The 16,997-nt window shown below is 35.4% G+C and overlaps 1 protein-coding gene across 1 annotated transcript in view; it reads left to right on the forward strand.

Moving 5' to 3' along the window:
• Window positions 1–16,997, forward strand: part of LOC107454124 (phosphatidylinositol phosphatase PTPRQ) — an 87,489-nt gene that overhangs the window by 17,749 nt on the left and 52,743 nt on the right. Inside the window, exons 6-12 of the mRNA XM_043051003.2 lie at window positions 676–942; window positions 3,737–4,012; window positions 6,653–6,934; window positions 10,526–10,807; window positions 12,503–12,784; window positions 13,017–13,292; window positions 15,519–15,794. Coding sequence (XP_042906937.2) covers window positions 676–942; window positions 3,737–4,012; window positions 6,653–6,934; window positions 10,526–10,807; window positions 12,503–12,784; window positions 13,017–13,292; window positions 15,519–15,794 — 1,941 coding nt within the window. The remainder of the gene's footprint in view (window positions 1–675; window positions 943–3,736; window positions 4,013–6,652; window positions 6,935–10,525; window positions 10,808–12,502; window positions 12,785–13,016; window positions 13,293–15,518; window positions 15,795–16,997) is intronic.

Genomic DNA, 16,997 nt, shown 5'->3' on the forward strand with positions numbered 1-16,997 from the left:
TCTGACTCCGCCAATGAATCTGATAGAACTAAACGAAAACTTAATAAATAAATGCCTGATATTTTCAGGCTCCGCTAGAGAAAGTACTCAAGCGTTGCGATAGCGAATACAGTTTTTTTTTTCAAATATTAATTCATTCAATAAATTTAAATAATTAATTTTAGTTTTATAGGGGAGAAGGTTTTTTTAATTACTTAATAAAAAGTAACTAAAATAAAAAATTTATTTGTTGATCTAAGGAATTTAGTCACGGCGACCCAGGCAAATACGCCCATCCGCCAAATGTAAGATGCCTCGTCGTCGACTTGAAATCCAGCTCGGCACGAGGACCAAGCAAAATGCGGACACCGGGCAAGGCCCCGAGTCACGCAAGAATTGGAGCACCATAACAATCGAGAGCAAAGGATGCCCGACTGGTCCAAAACTTGAAGAGCGGCAGTGCCAAACCCTCCTGCAGACGGAGCCAAATTTGGGTCGACAGCAGGAAGACCGCAGCCACCCATCGAGGGCCCTAGGCCTGGAAGGTCTCAAGCCCTTTACTTTATTTACAAAAAACACACAAAAAGTATTAAATCAAAGTACTACAAAGCAAAAGAATCAAAATCGCAGCAGATTGAGAGTCACCTTTGTTGATCTAAGTAGGAATTGATTTTTTTGTTCTATTACTTGTTATAGCTCCATTCCCGCCTGAAAATATAACTGTCACAGACAAGACTGAAAAAAGTTTGTCCCTTCAATGGAACTTACCCGCTCAAAAGACTGGAAGAATTCAATTCTACACTGTAGAGTGGAATGACAGGGATTCTTTGAACACTACAGAACTTAAATGCACCATCGAAGATCTCAAACCGTACACCACATACTACATCCGAATCAAATCTTGGAATGATGCCGGTTTTGGAAATTGGTCAGACACTATTGCAGAAACAACAGCTGCAGGGGGTAAGATTGATTCACATTAACTATCTTATCAAATGATTAGACGAACTCTAAGATTCTATGTAAAAACTTAATTATCAGTTGATACTCTATACAGCTTTATTGTTTTGTTTGCACTTGTTTACATTCGTGTATCAGTTGGTTAATATTGTAATGAAATACGTTAAAAATAAATACAAATTAGGAAGTAAATAAAAAATCTCCCGAATTAAAACCCATTACATGTATGTCTAAATATAAAAGTACTGCGTATAAACTGGTGCAAATCATGTCATTATTAAGAAACTACAGTTCGTCTAATAATTGGATCTAATTATGACAATATACTAATATAATAACCTGATATAATAAATATTCTATATTTATGTAATATATCGTCTAATTTACCCAATCGCTGAATTTTTATATTATATGTCATCTAATTTAACCCATTGATACACGAACATAAGCAAGTGCAAACTCGCGTAAAAAACAATAAAGTGCAAACTCGCGTAAACAATCACCTGATAATTAAGATTTTACACAGAACCTTAAAGTTCGTCTAATAATTTAGCCACGGAGTGTACCTTATAATAATTGTAGAGATCGGAAAAGTAAACGATACACACTGAATAACTTTTGATCGAGTTTCCACTTGCTACGACGACTCAATCTTAATATCCTGGCTCCAAAATAACCTGGGGCCAATATTCATAAATCTAGGCTCAGTAAGGGTTCAAAGGTTCTTTACTTTTGCGATATTGGCCCTGTATGGAATTATCCGATTCAGCTGATATTTTACAGTCACTTTACAACCAACATCGGTCCTATATAGAATCACATTCACCCAATATTTCATATCCATTATTTAGCCAATATAGGTTCTATATTGGCCAATGTAGGCCCTATATAAGCCATTCTAGGACCAATATTAAAAAATCTGGACATCCCAATATTGGTCCCTATGGTATGTTGGTCCCATNTGTGGGAACATGGAGGACTTTGAGACTCGACAGATTTAACGTGCATCAGTCACCATTTACTACACGGGGAGTCTTCGGCCGGCGAGGATCGAACCCACGACCTCTTGGACATGGGCCCAGCACCCTAGGACCAATATTTGAACAAAAATCTAGACATCGAATATTGGTCCCTCGGTGCATGTTCTTATAAGACCCATATCGAGTCAGTTTTGAACCCAACTTACGCCAAGGTAAAATTGTCGGTAGGGTAGTGCGATGAAGTGACTTCAAATATTCATGTTAATTAGCAAGGCGGAGCTGGGATAGCTTGTTTGGCAGGGTGCTGGACTCACGTTCGTGGCAATAGCAGTTCGAATCCAGTCTACTGAAGACTCCTCGTGTAGTAAATGGTGACTGGTACACGTTAAATCTTTCGGAACATTCAGTCCTCCATGTTCTCATAACAAATTATACCTCTGGGGGGTACTGAATTGCAGATTGATCGTTCTCTGGTTCAGATTAAAATTACGATCTACGGATGAATGAATAGATGTATGAATGGGTTCGCACTATAAACGAGTGTGACGTATGGGTGTGTGGCAGAAGTCGAATTATCTGTCATAGTTGTGGAAAAAACAACTCTTGTCTTAATGACCTACGACGACAACAACCAATTTAAGTTACGAAACCAGACACAAAAACGTTGTTTCTCTGAATAAACATACCTACTTTTTTTGTTGACGTATTTGGATTTTTGACCCTCAAAATATAGGAAGTAGCCACAATCTATGAAAAATGATTCCAATAGTCTGATCGAGAGTTTGGACCCCTTAATGTTATTTTGACTTTTTGTGTATTTTGTCATAATATGAGAAATTTTTAAGCGAATATAAAAACTCTCGCTTACTATTATGAAATTCGTTTATCCACAGATAATTACATGCAAAAAATATTTTATAGTAATTATTTATTATTTTTTATCTCTTTATTTAAAAATAGTGAAAATTTTTGAATTGAGAAGTATACCACGTTTTACTTCATTTTAGAAAATGTAAAAGTCTAAAAATACAAAATTTGAGCGAAAATGGTCGAACAGTTCCTGAGATATCTAATTTTAAATAAGTTGTTTAATTAAAATTTGATTTCTCAGGAATTATTCGAACGGTTTTGTTCAAATTTCGTATTTTGCCTCATAAATTACATTCCTTCATATGAGCTAAAAATTTGTAAACCAAACAATTCAAAATATTTTCTCCACTATTTAAAATAAAATAGTGAAAAGTAATAAATAAGTATGAAAAATTTTTGCATGAAATTATATTTAAATAAACGAATTTTAAAATTAAGTGCAATTTTTTTAAATTTACTTAAAAAATTTTCCAGTTAGAGGGAAGTACACAGAGTAAAATTTACATTAAGGGGTGCAAATTTTAGTCTCTCCTAACCAAATTATTAGGATCATATTTTCCAGATTGCGATTTCCCCCTATGTTTTGGGGTCCAAAACCGTAAGAAAAAAGGTATGTTTATTCAGAGAAAGTACGTTTTTGTGTCTGGTTTCGTAATCTGATATATTATCTGCGTTAAATAATGAGCATATTTGAAGTAAGAGAAAATCTGATAATTGGATCGAAAATTATTCAGGGTGTTTCGTTTATTTTTTTGCTCACTGTACACATAATCTTTTACGCTGTAAAAAATGAAAAAAAATTTCTTTTGATAAAATATGTGTCTCTTTATCATTTCGGACTTAAAATACGGATAAAAAGTAACTAAAATAAAAGTTTTCTTTGTTAACCTAAGTAGTAATTGACTTTATATTTTTTTTATATTACTTCTTTTTTCTTCCTTTTCTAGTTCCTTCACATCCTCTCAAAATTCAGAATACGAGCCTCACGAACTCGAGTATTGAATTGACGTGGGATGAACCCTATCCGTATGTGGGTCCCATTCTTTTCTACAAAATAAAATGGACGAGTTCAAAAACCGAGGGTGATGCAGAAGCTCTGAACAGGACCCATCTGATACAAGACTTATCTCCTTACACAAACTATACAATCCAGGTCCAGGCTAAGACGGATGCCGGATTCGGACCATGGTCAGATCCTATTATCACACAAACCAAAGATGGAAGTAAGCGTTATGATTCTGTGGAGTAACTACCACTTTAAATATTAAATGCCAATTCACCAGTATATAAGACATGCCCAGAGAGCAAGTAACCTTACGTCAACAGTGTGTCGGAATTTTCTTCGGGAAAATGTTTGTACTGAAAACCTTTTTTTCAAATAACGCAAAGACATTGCAGTTTCAAACATTTCATCCTAAAAGGATTAGAAATTATTTGTTAAAGTTTTTTTAAACAGTATTATAACTTAGGTAAAATGGTCACTTGGATCCATCATGATGTTTTTGTTGACTAACGATAGGATCAAATTGCATTGTCCATTAAAATTTCATGACAAGGTGGGTTTCAGCTGAGCATACAAGATTTTGCAAAAAGAAACCTTATAAGAACCTAGATTTAAGATTATTTTCTCCTTGAGACTAGCTTTATTAAAAGATTTTTTTTCCCGCTTGTAAACCGTAAGCCTACCTTGATTTAAGGTTTTTATTTAGATGGCTGTTTTCTACGGTTTTGGATTAGAGTAATGTGAATAGAATAGAGCTGAATGTCTCAGATCTCGTTTTAAGCTCAGAAGGTTTACACGTAAACCGTATTACAGACCTTTTTAGATTTACATTAAGAGTTTTTTTCTGAGTTAAAATAAACCTTTAACCATTGTAACTATTGCGCTAGCTGCTTTTCTTAAGGTATTTTTTGGATTTGGAATATGATGCTTACGCAGAGGTGGTGGTGTTCTCTGTTGATCCAAATGGAGGGAGACTGTGCTGGCTGTGAAACTGTGAGTTTGTTCGTTGACATCAGTGATTCGGATTCGAGGCATGAGCTGCTCCCGGTTCCGCGAACATGTTGAATGGCGTCAAGTTCTTAATTTCGTATCAGCGGTCAGCCTAGTGCTAAAAGACAATAGATAAAGCAGGATAAATCAACTAACATGAGATCAGGATCTAGTATTGTAACGTGCAAGGATGTGATATGAACTAGCTAACATCGTCGGATGGTCCACATTAAACAATTGATATACTTCCCAGGTAGCAAAATAAGGTTTACTTTCACTCAGCAAAAACCTTTTAATTTAAACCTAAAAAGGTGAAACCTTCTAACCTTTAAACGAGATCAGGTTTTCTATGTATTGAGTGTTATCCCTTTTTTTACTATATTTGTGTTTGATATTTTTTGGATCACATCATAGCATGCTTGTAAAGTCTTCCGAATTCATTTGTAGTTTGCTTCGTTGAAAGTTAAATTGAAAGAACGCGTTATAATGTAAACTCTACAAGTATAATAATATTGGATGAAGCACTTTTTCATGTTTAGGCGTAAAATTCAATCGGAAGCAGTAACCCAGAAATCTTACGACGAATTTCAACCCCCTATCGCCATCTGTGCTTAGCTTTATACGGTCAACTGTCCACAGAAAGCCGTGATGGTTCAGGGGATAGAGCGTTCGCCTGCCAACGAAGTGAAACGGTTTCGAATCGCAGTGATGGCAGGTAGACGCGAATCCGCACCCGGCTTGCACCGACCACAGTGCTGACGTAAAATATCCTCAGTGGTAGATGGATCATGGGTTAGAGTCCCCTTTCCATCAGGGAAACCGTAGTAGGCTCTCGTGGTCTTCCTCTCCATGTAACGTAAATGCAGGTTAGTTTCATCAAAAAGTCATTCGAATTTCATCCAATACTTGATCCAGGAGTTTCCTTGTCTTCTGAATTGGGTTCAAAATGACAAGGCTACGGACTTGAACATCAGCAGTCATAAACCCAAAATTTGGGTCGGATGTTCAAAGACGGTTATGAAATAAAATGAAACCATCCATAGATTGCTGAAAAGGAGAATGCATACTGTTATTTAGAACACGCTCAAACAACTGTAAGATTAAAATGTAAGTGATTGTAATGATATGATATGAGTGCATAAAAATTCATTTGTCTTGAAATTTCAAAAAAGTGTTTTAGAATGAAATAAAATTCATAACATTTGGCGATCGAAATGGGCTACAGGTGACGTAGAGCAGAACTCTCTACCTGTGGCAACACTTCTCATGCTGTCCTTATTAGCGTGTGGAGAGTCATAGGAGAGGGAAGTACGTTAGTTTCTGTCTTGATTTTCAAATAAGTTAAAGACTTTTAAGTTAGGAAAATATGTGGAACTTAAAACTACATTAAACATAGTTCTAAAAAAAGCGTCAAGGAAATTTAAAAAAAAAAAAAAATATTTTTGACAATTAAAATTTTAAAAAAAATATTTTTGACAATTAATTTGTCGTAGCTCATTCCTACAGGCGATCGCCACGCTCGAATATGCCATCTGGGGAGGAGGCCGGTTTCATGCCTTTCTCCCTTCCCCCTCCTCCTCTTTTTAGTTGTATGTACTACGATATTTTTCCTTTTCTTAATATTTTTCGTATTTAATTGTTACAAATATTTTTTTAAATTTTCGCGGAGCTTTCTTTTAGAACTATGTTTGATATAAGTCCTGTAGTTCTAGGGATAATCGACCCAGTCTGCAAATTTTCTTTATTTCTCACATCAGTGTATTTTCGCTTACATTTGATAATCAGTTCGGACAGCATGAAATCGTTCTTAAAATGCTATATTCCATTAGGAGTTTAAACTTTTATCAAAGTTATGTCATTTTTTTTACAGTTCCCTCCGCCCCTCTGAATCTTCGTGAGAAAGGCGTGACCAACTCTAGCATCGAAATGGAGTGGGATGAACCGCATCCTGTAGTAGGATCCATCAGCCTCTACAAACTGAAATGGTTGAACATGAAGAACAATAGTTGGGCAGAAAAGGAAACTGAGGCCTCCACTTTTCTCATCGATGGATTAAATCCTTATACAAACTATAGCATCTCGGTGCAGGCGAAAACGAATGCTGGCTATGGGGCATGGTCCAAACCCGTGGTTATACTAACAGATATCGGAGGTAGGATATATTTTTTATTTTATTTTTGTACAGCCAACCCAATTTTTTTTGAGTTTACGACTTCTAATCTTCAACTCCGTAGGCTAGTAATTTAAAACCCAATCCAGAAGACCAAGCAGCTCCTGGCTCAAGTAGTGGGAGAAAATTACCTTCGTGGAGGACGTTTTGATGGAAGTAACCACCATTTACTTCACATGGAGAGGAAGAGCTCCCACGGTTTGCCTGACGGCAAGAGGACTCTAACCCATGATCTGTCTACAAACGAAGATATTAGCATATTTTAGGTCGCCCTCTCGAACCATACAGATTGAGTTCTAGAAAGTACAGATCCGATCATTAAATCAAAAGTTATGTAGGTTTATCCATTTTTTTTGTGATGTACATCATTTTCTCTTTCTTTCTGACGAACATTTCAAAAATGAGTGTAAACAATAACAAGATTCTATATCCGGTGCTGAATTTTGAAAACCTCTTATGTTAGTTCTTAAAAAACGATGAACAGGCTTGGCAGTTTCATTCAGATTTGTATTTAAATATGCGTGTTGTTTTCATTCATGATGTTTTTCTGTATTTTGGAAATTCTACAAGGTAGTGAGCCATAAATCGTTTTAAGGAAATTAACATCACAATGTAAGGGCTGCCCTGTGTTACTCAATTCCCACTATTAGTTCACACTTTCCCTGAATCGTGTTCAAATTTTTAACCGTTAATAAATTACTTTTTATTAATTCATTCATTAAATTTTTATTAATTAATTTTATTTTTATATGGCAGAAAAAATGTAATTATTGAATAAAAAGTAACTAAATTAAAAATTTTCTTTTTTGATCTAAGTAGTATTGACTTTAATTTTTTCTTATATTACTTGTTTTCAGTTTCTAGTTAAAGCTTTCAGTTAAAATTAAGTGCGCAATGGCAAATAGCACAGGACATATTGTAAGCAGTAAGATATTAATACAGGATGCCGGGTTTTCAGGATATGGAGTGAAAAATCGTAATCGCTTGGAAGTCTCATTAATAATTTTATCCACCGTGATTTATATTTTTCATATATTAAGATTGGTCTTTAGGGAAAACCCTGTTTATAACTAGTTTCATCATGGGTTAGTTTCATCAAAATGTCTTCCGAATTTCTCCCAATACTTGATTAGGAGTTTCCTTGTCTTCTGTATTGGGTTCAAAATGACAAGGCTACGGAGTTGAACATTAGTAGTCATAAACCCAAAAATTGGGTCGGCTGTTAAAAGACGGTTATGAAATGAAATGAAACCATCCACAGATTGTTGAAAGGGAGAATGCATGCGGTTACTTAGAACACACTCAAACAACTGTAAGATTAAAATGTAAGTGATTGTAATGATATGATATGAGTGCAGAAAAAGTAAATTTGTCTTGAAATTTCAAAAAAGTGTCAGCAGCAGTTTTGGAATGAAATAAAATTCATAACACTTGGCGATCGAAATGGGCTACAGGTGACGTAGAGCAGAACTCTCTACCTGTGGCAACACTTCGAATGCTTTCACCATTAGCGTGTGGAAAGTCATAGAAGGAAGTACATTAGTTTCTGTCTTGATTTTCAAATAAAGTAAAATCTTTTAAGTTAAGAAACTATATAGAACTGAAAACTGCATTAAACATAGCTCTAAAAGAACATCATGGACATTTTGTTAAAAAATAGTTTTAGCTATTAAAAACGAAAAATATTTAAAAAAAAAAAAAGGAAAGAAAATTTATTGGCGATCGAAATGGGCTGCAGGTGGCGTAGAGCAGAACTCTTTTCCTATGGCAACACTTCACATGCTTTCACCATTAGCGTGTGGAAAGTCATAGAGGAAGGAAGTACGTTAGTTTCTCTCTCGATTTTCATATAGATTAAAATCTTTTAAGTTGGAGAACTATATGGAGCTGAAAACTACATTAAACATAGTTCTAATGAAAACTATCACGGAAATTTTAAAAAATATTTTTATGAAATAAAAAGGAAAAATATTAAGAAAAGGGAAAATAGCGCAGTACATTCCTATACAACTGAAAAGAGGAGGAGAGGGAAGGGAGAAGGGCTAAAAACATGAAACCGGTCTCTCCCCAGATGGCGTATTCGAGTGTTGCGATCGCCAATAGTTGTGCATTAATATAGGCGATCGCAAAGCTCGAATGCGCCATCTGGGGAGAAAACCGGTTGCATGCCTTTGTCCATTTCCCTTTCCCTCTCCTCCTCTTTTCAGTAATATAGGAATGTAATTCGATATTTTTCCTTCTCCTAATACTTTTCATATTTAATTGTTACAAATATTTTTATTTTCATTTTAAATTTCTATGACGCTTTGTTTTGCAACTATGTTTAATCTAGGTCCAGTAGTTCTAGAGATAAACGACCAAGTCAGCAAATTCTCTTAATTTCTTACGTCAGTGTATTTTCGTTTACGTTTGATAATCAACTCTGACTGCATGCAATCGTTTTCAAAAGGCTATATTTCATTAGGAGTTTAAAGTTTCATCAACGATATCATTTTCTTTACAGTTCCATCTTCTCCTCTGAATCTTCGTGAGAAAGGCGTGACCAACTCTAGCATCGAAATGGAGTGGGATAGAGCGTTCGCCTGCCAACGAAGTGAAACGGGTTCGAATGGCAGGTAGACGTGCAGTGATGGCAGGTAGACGCGAATCCGCACCCGGCTTGCACCGACCACAGTGCTGACATAAAATATCCTCAGTGGTAGACGGATCATGGATTAGAGTCCCCTTTCCATCAGGGTAACCGTAGTAGGCTCTCGTGGTCTTCCTCTCCATGTAACGTAAATGCAGGTTAGTTTCATCAAAAAGTCATTCGAATTTCATCCAATACTTGATCCAGGAGTTTCCTTGTCTTCTGAATTGGGTTCAAAATGACAGGGCTACGGAGTTGAACATCAGCAGTCATAAACCCAATATTTGGGTCGGATGTTCAAAGACGGTTATGAAATAAAATGAAACCATCCATAGATTGCTGAAAAGGAGAATGTATGCTGTTATTTAGAACACGCTCTAACGGTTGTATGATTAGAATGTAAGTGATTGTAATGATCTGATATGAATGCAGAAAAAATAATTTGTCTGGAAATTTCAAAAAAGTGTTTTGGAATGAAATAAAATTCATAACGATTGGCGTTTGAAATGGGCTACAGGTGACGTAGAGCAGAACTCTCTACTTGTGGCAACACTTCGTATGTTTTCACCATTATCGTGTGGAGAGTCATAGAGGAAGGAAGTACGTTAGTTTCCCTCTTGATTTTCAATTGGAGCAAAATCTTTCAAGTTAGGAAAGTATATGGAACTTAAAACTACATAAAACATAGTTCTAAAAAAAGCGTCATGGAAATTTCAAAAAAGTATTTTTGACAATTAAATACCAAAAATATATTAGAACTATGTTTGATACAGGTCCAATAGTTCTAGGGATAATCGACCCAGTCTGCAAATTCTCTTTATTTCTCACATCAGTGTATTTTCGCTTACATTTGATAATCAGTTCGGACAGTATGCAATCGTTTTCAAAAGGCTATATTTCATTAGGAGTTTAAAGTTTCATCAAAGATATTATTTTCTTTACAGTTCCATCTTCTCCTCTGAATCTTCGTGAGAAAGGCGTGACCAACTCTAGCATCGAAATGGAGTGGGATGAACCACATCCTGTAGTAGGATCCATCAGCCTCTACAAACTGAAATGGTTGAACATGAGGAACAATAGTTGGGCAGAAAAGGAAATTGAGGCTTCCGCCTATCTCATCGATGGATTAAATCCTTATACAAACTATAGCATCTCGGTGCAGGCAAAAACGAATGCTGGCTATGGGGCATGGTCCGAACCCGTAGTCATACAAACAGACATCGGAGGTAGGATATATTTTTATTTTTATTTTATAACCGTCGTTGAACAGCCAACTCTATTGTTTCAGTTAACGACTACTAATGTTCAACTCCGTAGCCCTGTAATTAAAGAACTCAATCCAGAAGACAAGGGAAATCATGAATCAAGTATTGGGAGAAATTTGCCTTCGTGGAGGACTTTTTGATGGAAGTAACCTGCATTTGTTTCACATGGAAAAGAAGACCACCCACGATTAGCCTGACGGCAGGAGGACTCTAACCCATGATCCGTCTACAAACGAGGATATTAGCACATATAAGGTCACCCACTCGAACCACTAAGATTGAGTCCTAGAACGTACAGATCCGATCATTAGATCAAAAGTTATTCAGGCTTATCCATTTTTTTGTGATGTACATAATTTTCTCTTTCTTTCTGACAGACATTTCAAAAATGAGTGTAAACAATAACAAGATTCTAAATCTGGTACTGAATTTTGAAAACCTCTGATGTTAGTTCTTAAAAAACGATGAACAGGCTTGGCAGTTTCATTCAGATTTGTATTTAAATATGCGTGTTGTTTTCATTCATGATGTTTTTCTGTATTTTGGAAATTCTACAAGGTAGTGAGCCATAAATCGTTTTAAGGAAATTAACATCACAATGTAAGGGCTGCCCTGTGTTACTCAATTCCCACTATTAGTTCACACTCACCCTGTATCGTGTTCAAATTTTTAACAGCTAATAAAATACTTTTGATTAATTCATTCATTAAATTTTTATTAATTAATTATATTTTTATATGGGAGAAAAAATTTTAATTATTCAGTAATAAAGTAACTAAATTAAAATTTTTCTTCCTTGATCCAAGTAGGATTGACTTTAATTTATTTTTATATTTCTTGTTTTCAGTTTTTAGTTAAAGTTTTCAGTTAAAATTAAGTGCGCAATTGCAAATAGCACAAGTTATATTATAAGCAGTACAATAACAATATAGGACGGTGCATTTCTTGGGATATGGAGTAAAATTCGTGATCGCTTGGAAGTCTCACTAAAAATTTTATTCTCCGAGATTTATGTTTTTCATATACTAGGGTTGTAAATTAAATAGTGGCAACTTAACCTTGAAACTTACAGAAGGGCGGGCATGCGCGAATAGGCTATGAGAGCGGTGAGGTGGCGCTGTTGTCGATGTGTAGAGTGCAAAAAACAGTCAATCTGCTTAGAAGGGTAGTTGTTGTGTGTCGTTAAAGTGAGGAGTTTCGTTTCCATCGCTCTAAAGCATGTTTTCAAAAGGTGATCAGCGGTCGTGGCTTAAAATCGAGGTTGTCCGTGGCAAAAATGCAACAGAATGCTATCGTGGATTAGTGGAAGCCTGTGGCGCAAATGCTTTACCCTATAGGACAGTAGCACAATGGGTTCAAGCATCTGTTCTTTTTTCGTCATTAAGCCTTTTGACAACATGCTTAAGAGCGATGGAAACGAAACTCCTCACTTTAACGCCACGCAACAACTACCCTTCTAAGCAAATCGACTGTTTTTTGCACTCTACACATCGACAACAGCGCCACCTCACCTCTCCCATATCCTATTTGCGCATGCCCGCCCTTCTGTAAGTTTCAAGGTTAAGTTGTCACTATTTAATTTACAACCCTCGTATTACGAGTGGTGAAACCTTTTTTTGTAACTAATCCTAAAAATAGATGTTTGTCATTTTCCAGTTCCACTATCTCCTATTAATCTTCGAGAAAACCTTACAACTAACACGAGCCTCGGTATAGCGTGGGACAGTCCTGGTGACAGTGCTGGCCCCATTGTTCTCTACAAAGTGAGGTGGATGGACATGAGCAACAGCAGAAATGGTGAGCAAGAAACGAAGGATAGAGTTTTCCGCATTCAGAAATTGAAACCTTATCAGTATTACTTCATCCAAGTGCAGGCCAAAACAATAGCTAGTTATGGACCGTGGTCGAAGCAACTTAGGTTACGGACAAGTGAGGGAGGTAAGCTGTTTGTGTTTTATAAATTGAATGATTATTATCCCACAAACGATTATTTGAAAAACAAAATATATTATAAATATTCACTCCCCTGTATATTAGTACAGGAGTGATTATAGATTATATAAAATATATAATCTATAATCACTCCTGTGTATATTCGTTAAAAATTACGTGAAAAATACAACCATAGAAATGTATTGTGAGAATGTTGCTCATAATATTTATTTTCCAGTCCCATCAGCTCCAAAGAATGTTCGAGGAAAGGATGTGAAGAATACAAGCATAGAAATAGAGTGGGACATCCCTAAACCCGATGTTGGCCCAATCACGGTGTACAGAATCCGCTGGACTAACAACACCAGAAGTAATCTGCATGAGACAAAAGAAACATTCTATTTAATAAAGGACTTGATTCCATTCAGTAACTACACCATTGAGGTGCAGGCGGAAACGAAGGCCAGTCCAGGAAAGTGGTCTGAACCTGCCACGATACAAACATCTGTAGGAAGTAAGAAATCCAACTAATATTTCAATTATTTTTGGTGTATATTTTTAAAATGCATTATTGCCCATTGGCAAAATGGGTCTTGCTTTGGATCTGATGGCGTCCTCACACTTTTCAACTACAATAATCAAGAGTATTAGTAAGCAGTGAGCATGCTTCGCTATGGCAACCGCTGCTGTTTGGTAACTTTTTTAGAATTCTCCTTTTTCACTTTTAATTTTGTTACGCATTATGTTGGTGAGTTTATTTTTGAGATATGGGACCAGAAAGATGCCATAAATACTTCTTGAGTTGTGAATAAAAGAGAATTTCATCATTTGCACGATTCTTTAATTTTATTGTTTTAATTAAGAATCAGAAGCTCTAACCTACAGATCAAACTGGATCGTTTTCATTACTAATTCAGGTGAATATCACACATAGCAGGGTCCAAACTGATTGACACGGTCCCAAAGGTTAGAGTTGAAGCAAGGAAAAAGCAATGCCAGGGCCTAAAATTACCGAGGCTGAAAAAGCCAAAGCCAAAGAACGTTGACCGAAATACCTTAAGCGTTACTCACAAACGAAAAAACGAAAGGATTCCGTTCACTAGCATGAAGTCCGTCCCTCCCAAAAGTACAAAGTGGTTGAGAGAACTGAACCCTACCGAAGAGCGAATGGTGGCTCTCCGAATTCCTTTCAGGCAAATACGAGAACTAGGTAATGATCACCAGTTAGGGATAAAAGGATCCATTGTCAACGTACCCAATAACTTGCACAAGATCGTAGACTGTCTTTCACGCAATATAAGTGATTCATTCACTATTCATGTAAAATTGAAAAAAAGCCTAGCTTTCAAATGATATTTCATGTATGAATCCGAAACGGGTATATGATGCAGCTTACAACCTCCATCAAACACCTCCCCTCCGCAGAGGATCAAAATTGTGATGGCATGTCTTTGGATTATCCTCCGGGATGTTTCCCTGACCGTCGCCAATAGCCTATTGTGCAGCTCTAGTGCGACGTAAATTAACAACAACATCCATCAAACACCATTGTACTACAAATCCGAAAATGTTAACATTGATCCCGATTGGCTGTTCTGTGTCTGTTCAGTCATCAAAAGAATTGACACAGAATGTGTCTGAGCTGCATTCAAATATGTCTTCGAAATTGTGTACTGAGCAGTTCAGGATTAACAGTAACAGATGTCCAAGATGAAAACACAATAAAGTTTCTTTTCCGAAAAAAAATTGGACAACAACCATTTTGCCAATATGTAACCAGTGATAGCCTCGCGGCGATCACATTTTTCTTCATTTTGTAGTGAATCGTGTGTTTACTTTAACTTTCCTGAAATTATTATATTTCATGTCCATAAATTGAGGATAATTTCCGGCAAAATAGCTAGCTGAAATTTTATATTGGAGAAAGTAAATTGAGAAAGCATTTGGGGCTGCAATGATGATTAAGAAGAATATATATAAAAAAAGAAAGAAATTGATATCTCTGAGGAAGATGGATGCACGTATCATCTGTTGTTCAATGAATGGCTGGCATGAAGACTATTACTAGAAAAACCTACAAATTTCTGTCAGTTTTGATGTTCTGTACACCCTTAGTAATCAGCATTGATTCTTTAGATTCCAATACCTTTTTTTTTAAAATTTAAATAATTGTTTTCACTGACCACAATGAATAACTTTTGATCTAATGATCGGATCTTCAAGATCTATGACGCACTTTTAATGACTCAAGGGGGTGACCTCAAATAGGCTAATTAATTAGTGTTGACGATATTTTTTAAAATACGAAATCGAAAACGCAATTTCTCTAAATGAACATACCTTTTTTTCCGATATTTCTGGACTTCTGATCTCGAATACGTAGGGGATAGCCACAATCAGGAATATAGTGTCCCCTTTGTTTGGTAAGAAAGAGGTCGAAAGTGTGAACCCCTGAAAATTACAAACAACTTCAGAAATTTTCTGAGTACCAATAACATAAGAAATTTTCTAACAAAAAACAGTTCGAATATTTTCAAAGTTCTGCAATTCCAACTAAAAAAGCTTCTGTGAAGCAACTTCAGGATATGTCTAAGTAAAAAAATATGAAAGTTTAAGTTTATTTGAAAAACAAAATATATAATCTATAATCACTCCTGTGTACATTCATTAAAAATTACGTGAAAAATACAACCATAGAAATGAGTGGGAAATAACGTTGTTTATAATATTTATTTTTCAGTCCCATCAGCTCCAAAGAATGTTCGAGGAAAGGATGTGAAGAATACAAGCATAGAAATAGAGTGGGACATTCCTAAACCCGATGTTGGCCCCATCACTCTGTACAGAATCCGCTGGACTAACACCACCAGAAGTAATCTGCATGAGACAAAAGAAACATTCTATTTAATAAAGGACTTAATTCCATTCACTAGCTACACCATTGAGGTGCAGGCGGAAACAGAGGCCAGTCCTGGAAAGTGGTCTGAACCAGCCTCGATACAAACATCTGTAGGAAGTAAGAAATCCAACAAATTTTCAATTCATTTTTTATGTATATTTTAAAAATGCATTATTAAATTTCATGTCCTCAAAATAAATAAAGATAATTGATGACAAATAGCCAGGCAAAATTTTGCGTCGGAGAAAAAAAAATGGGAAGGCATTGGAGGTAAATAGGCTGTAATACTGATTGAGCAGAATATATATGTGTGTGTGCGTGTGTGTGGACTGAGGACGATGGATGCATGTATTATCTGTTCAATTCCACATGAACAGATGGTTGCTTAAAGACCATTACAAGAAACTCACCTAAAATTTTCTGTCAGTATAGATGTTCTGTTCATCCTTAAGTAATCAGTGCAGATTCTTTAGATTCCGATACCTTTTTTTTGTTTAAATAATTGTTTGTACAGATTATTTCAAAGTACAAAAACTGTGAAAGTTTTTCTAAGTCAAAACAATTTGAAAGTTATTTAAACATCTTCCACAGAAATTTTACAAGTGCGAATATGAACAGAAATTTTCTAAGTACCGAAACCTTCAGAAATTTTCTGAGTGCAAACAGTTTAAAAATTTTCAAAGTTCTGCAATTCCAATAAAAATATTTTATATGTTCAAAAAACTTCAGAATAATTCTAAGTACAAAACATTTGAAAGATTTTCTAAGTCGAAACTATTTGAAAGTTGCTTAAAAAGACTTTAAAATTTTTCAAATTGCTAACAGTTTGAAAATTTTCAAAGTTCTGCAATTCGAATAAAATTTTCTATATTCAAGCAACTTCAGAATATTTTCCGAAAATTTTAAAAACTTTCAAAGTACCGAAACTTCCAGGATTTTCTAAGTATCGAAACCTTCAGAAATTTTCTGAAGGAAACAGTTTGAACCTTTTCAAAGTTCTGCAATTCGAATAAAATTTTCCATGTTCTAACAACTTCAGAATATTTCCAAGCACGAAAAATGTGAATGCTTTTTTTTTTTTAAGTGAAAGCAATTTGAAAATTAAAAAACTTCAGAAATTTTCTAAATACCAATAACATCTGAAATTTTCTAAGTACAAGCAGTCTAAAAATATTCTACGTTCTGGGATTCCAACTTAAAAAATTTCCTATTTTCAAGCAATTTCTGAATATTTTTAGTACAAAAAATCCGAAAGTTTTTCTAAGTCAAAAGCAAAATGTAATTAAAAAGAACTTCAGAAATTTATAAGTAACAATAACA

This window comes from Parasteatoda tepidariorum, chromosome 1, assembly GCF_043381705.1.
Source record: "Parasteatoda tepidariorum isolate YZ-2023 chromosome 1, CAS_Ptep_4.0, whole genome shotgun sequence".
Taxonomy (NCBI): domain Eukaryota; kingdom Metazoa; phylum Arthropoda; class Arachnida; order Araneae; family Theridiidae; genus Parasteatoda; species Parasteatoda tepidariorum.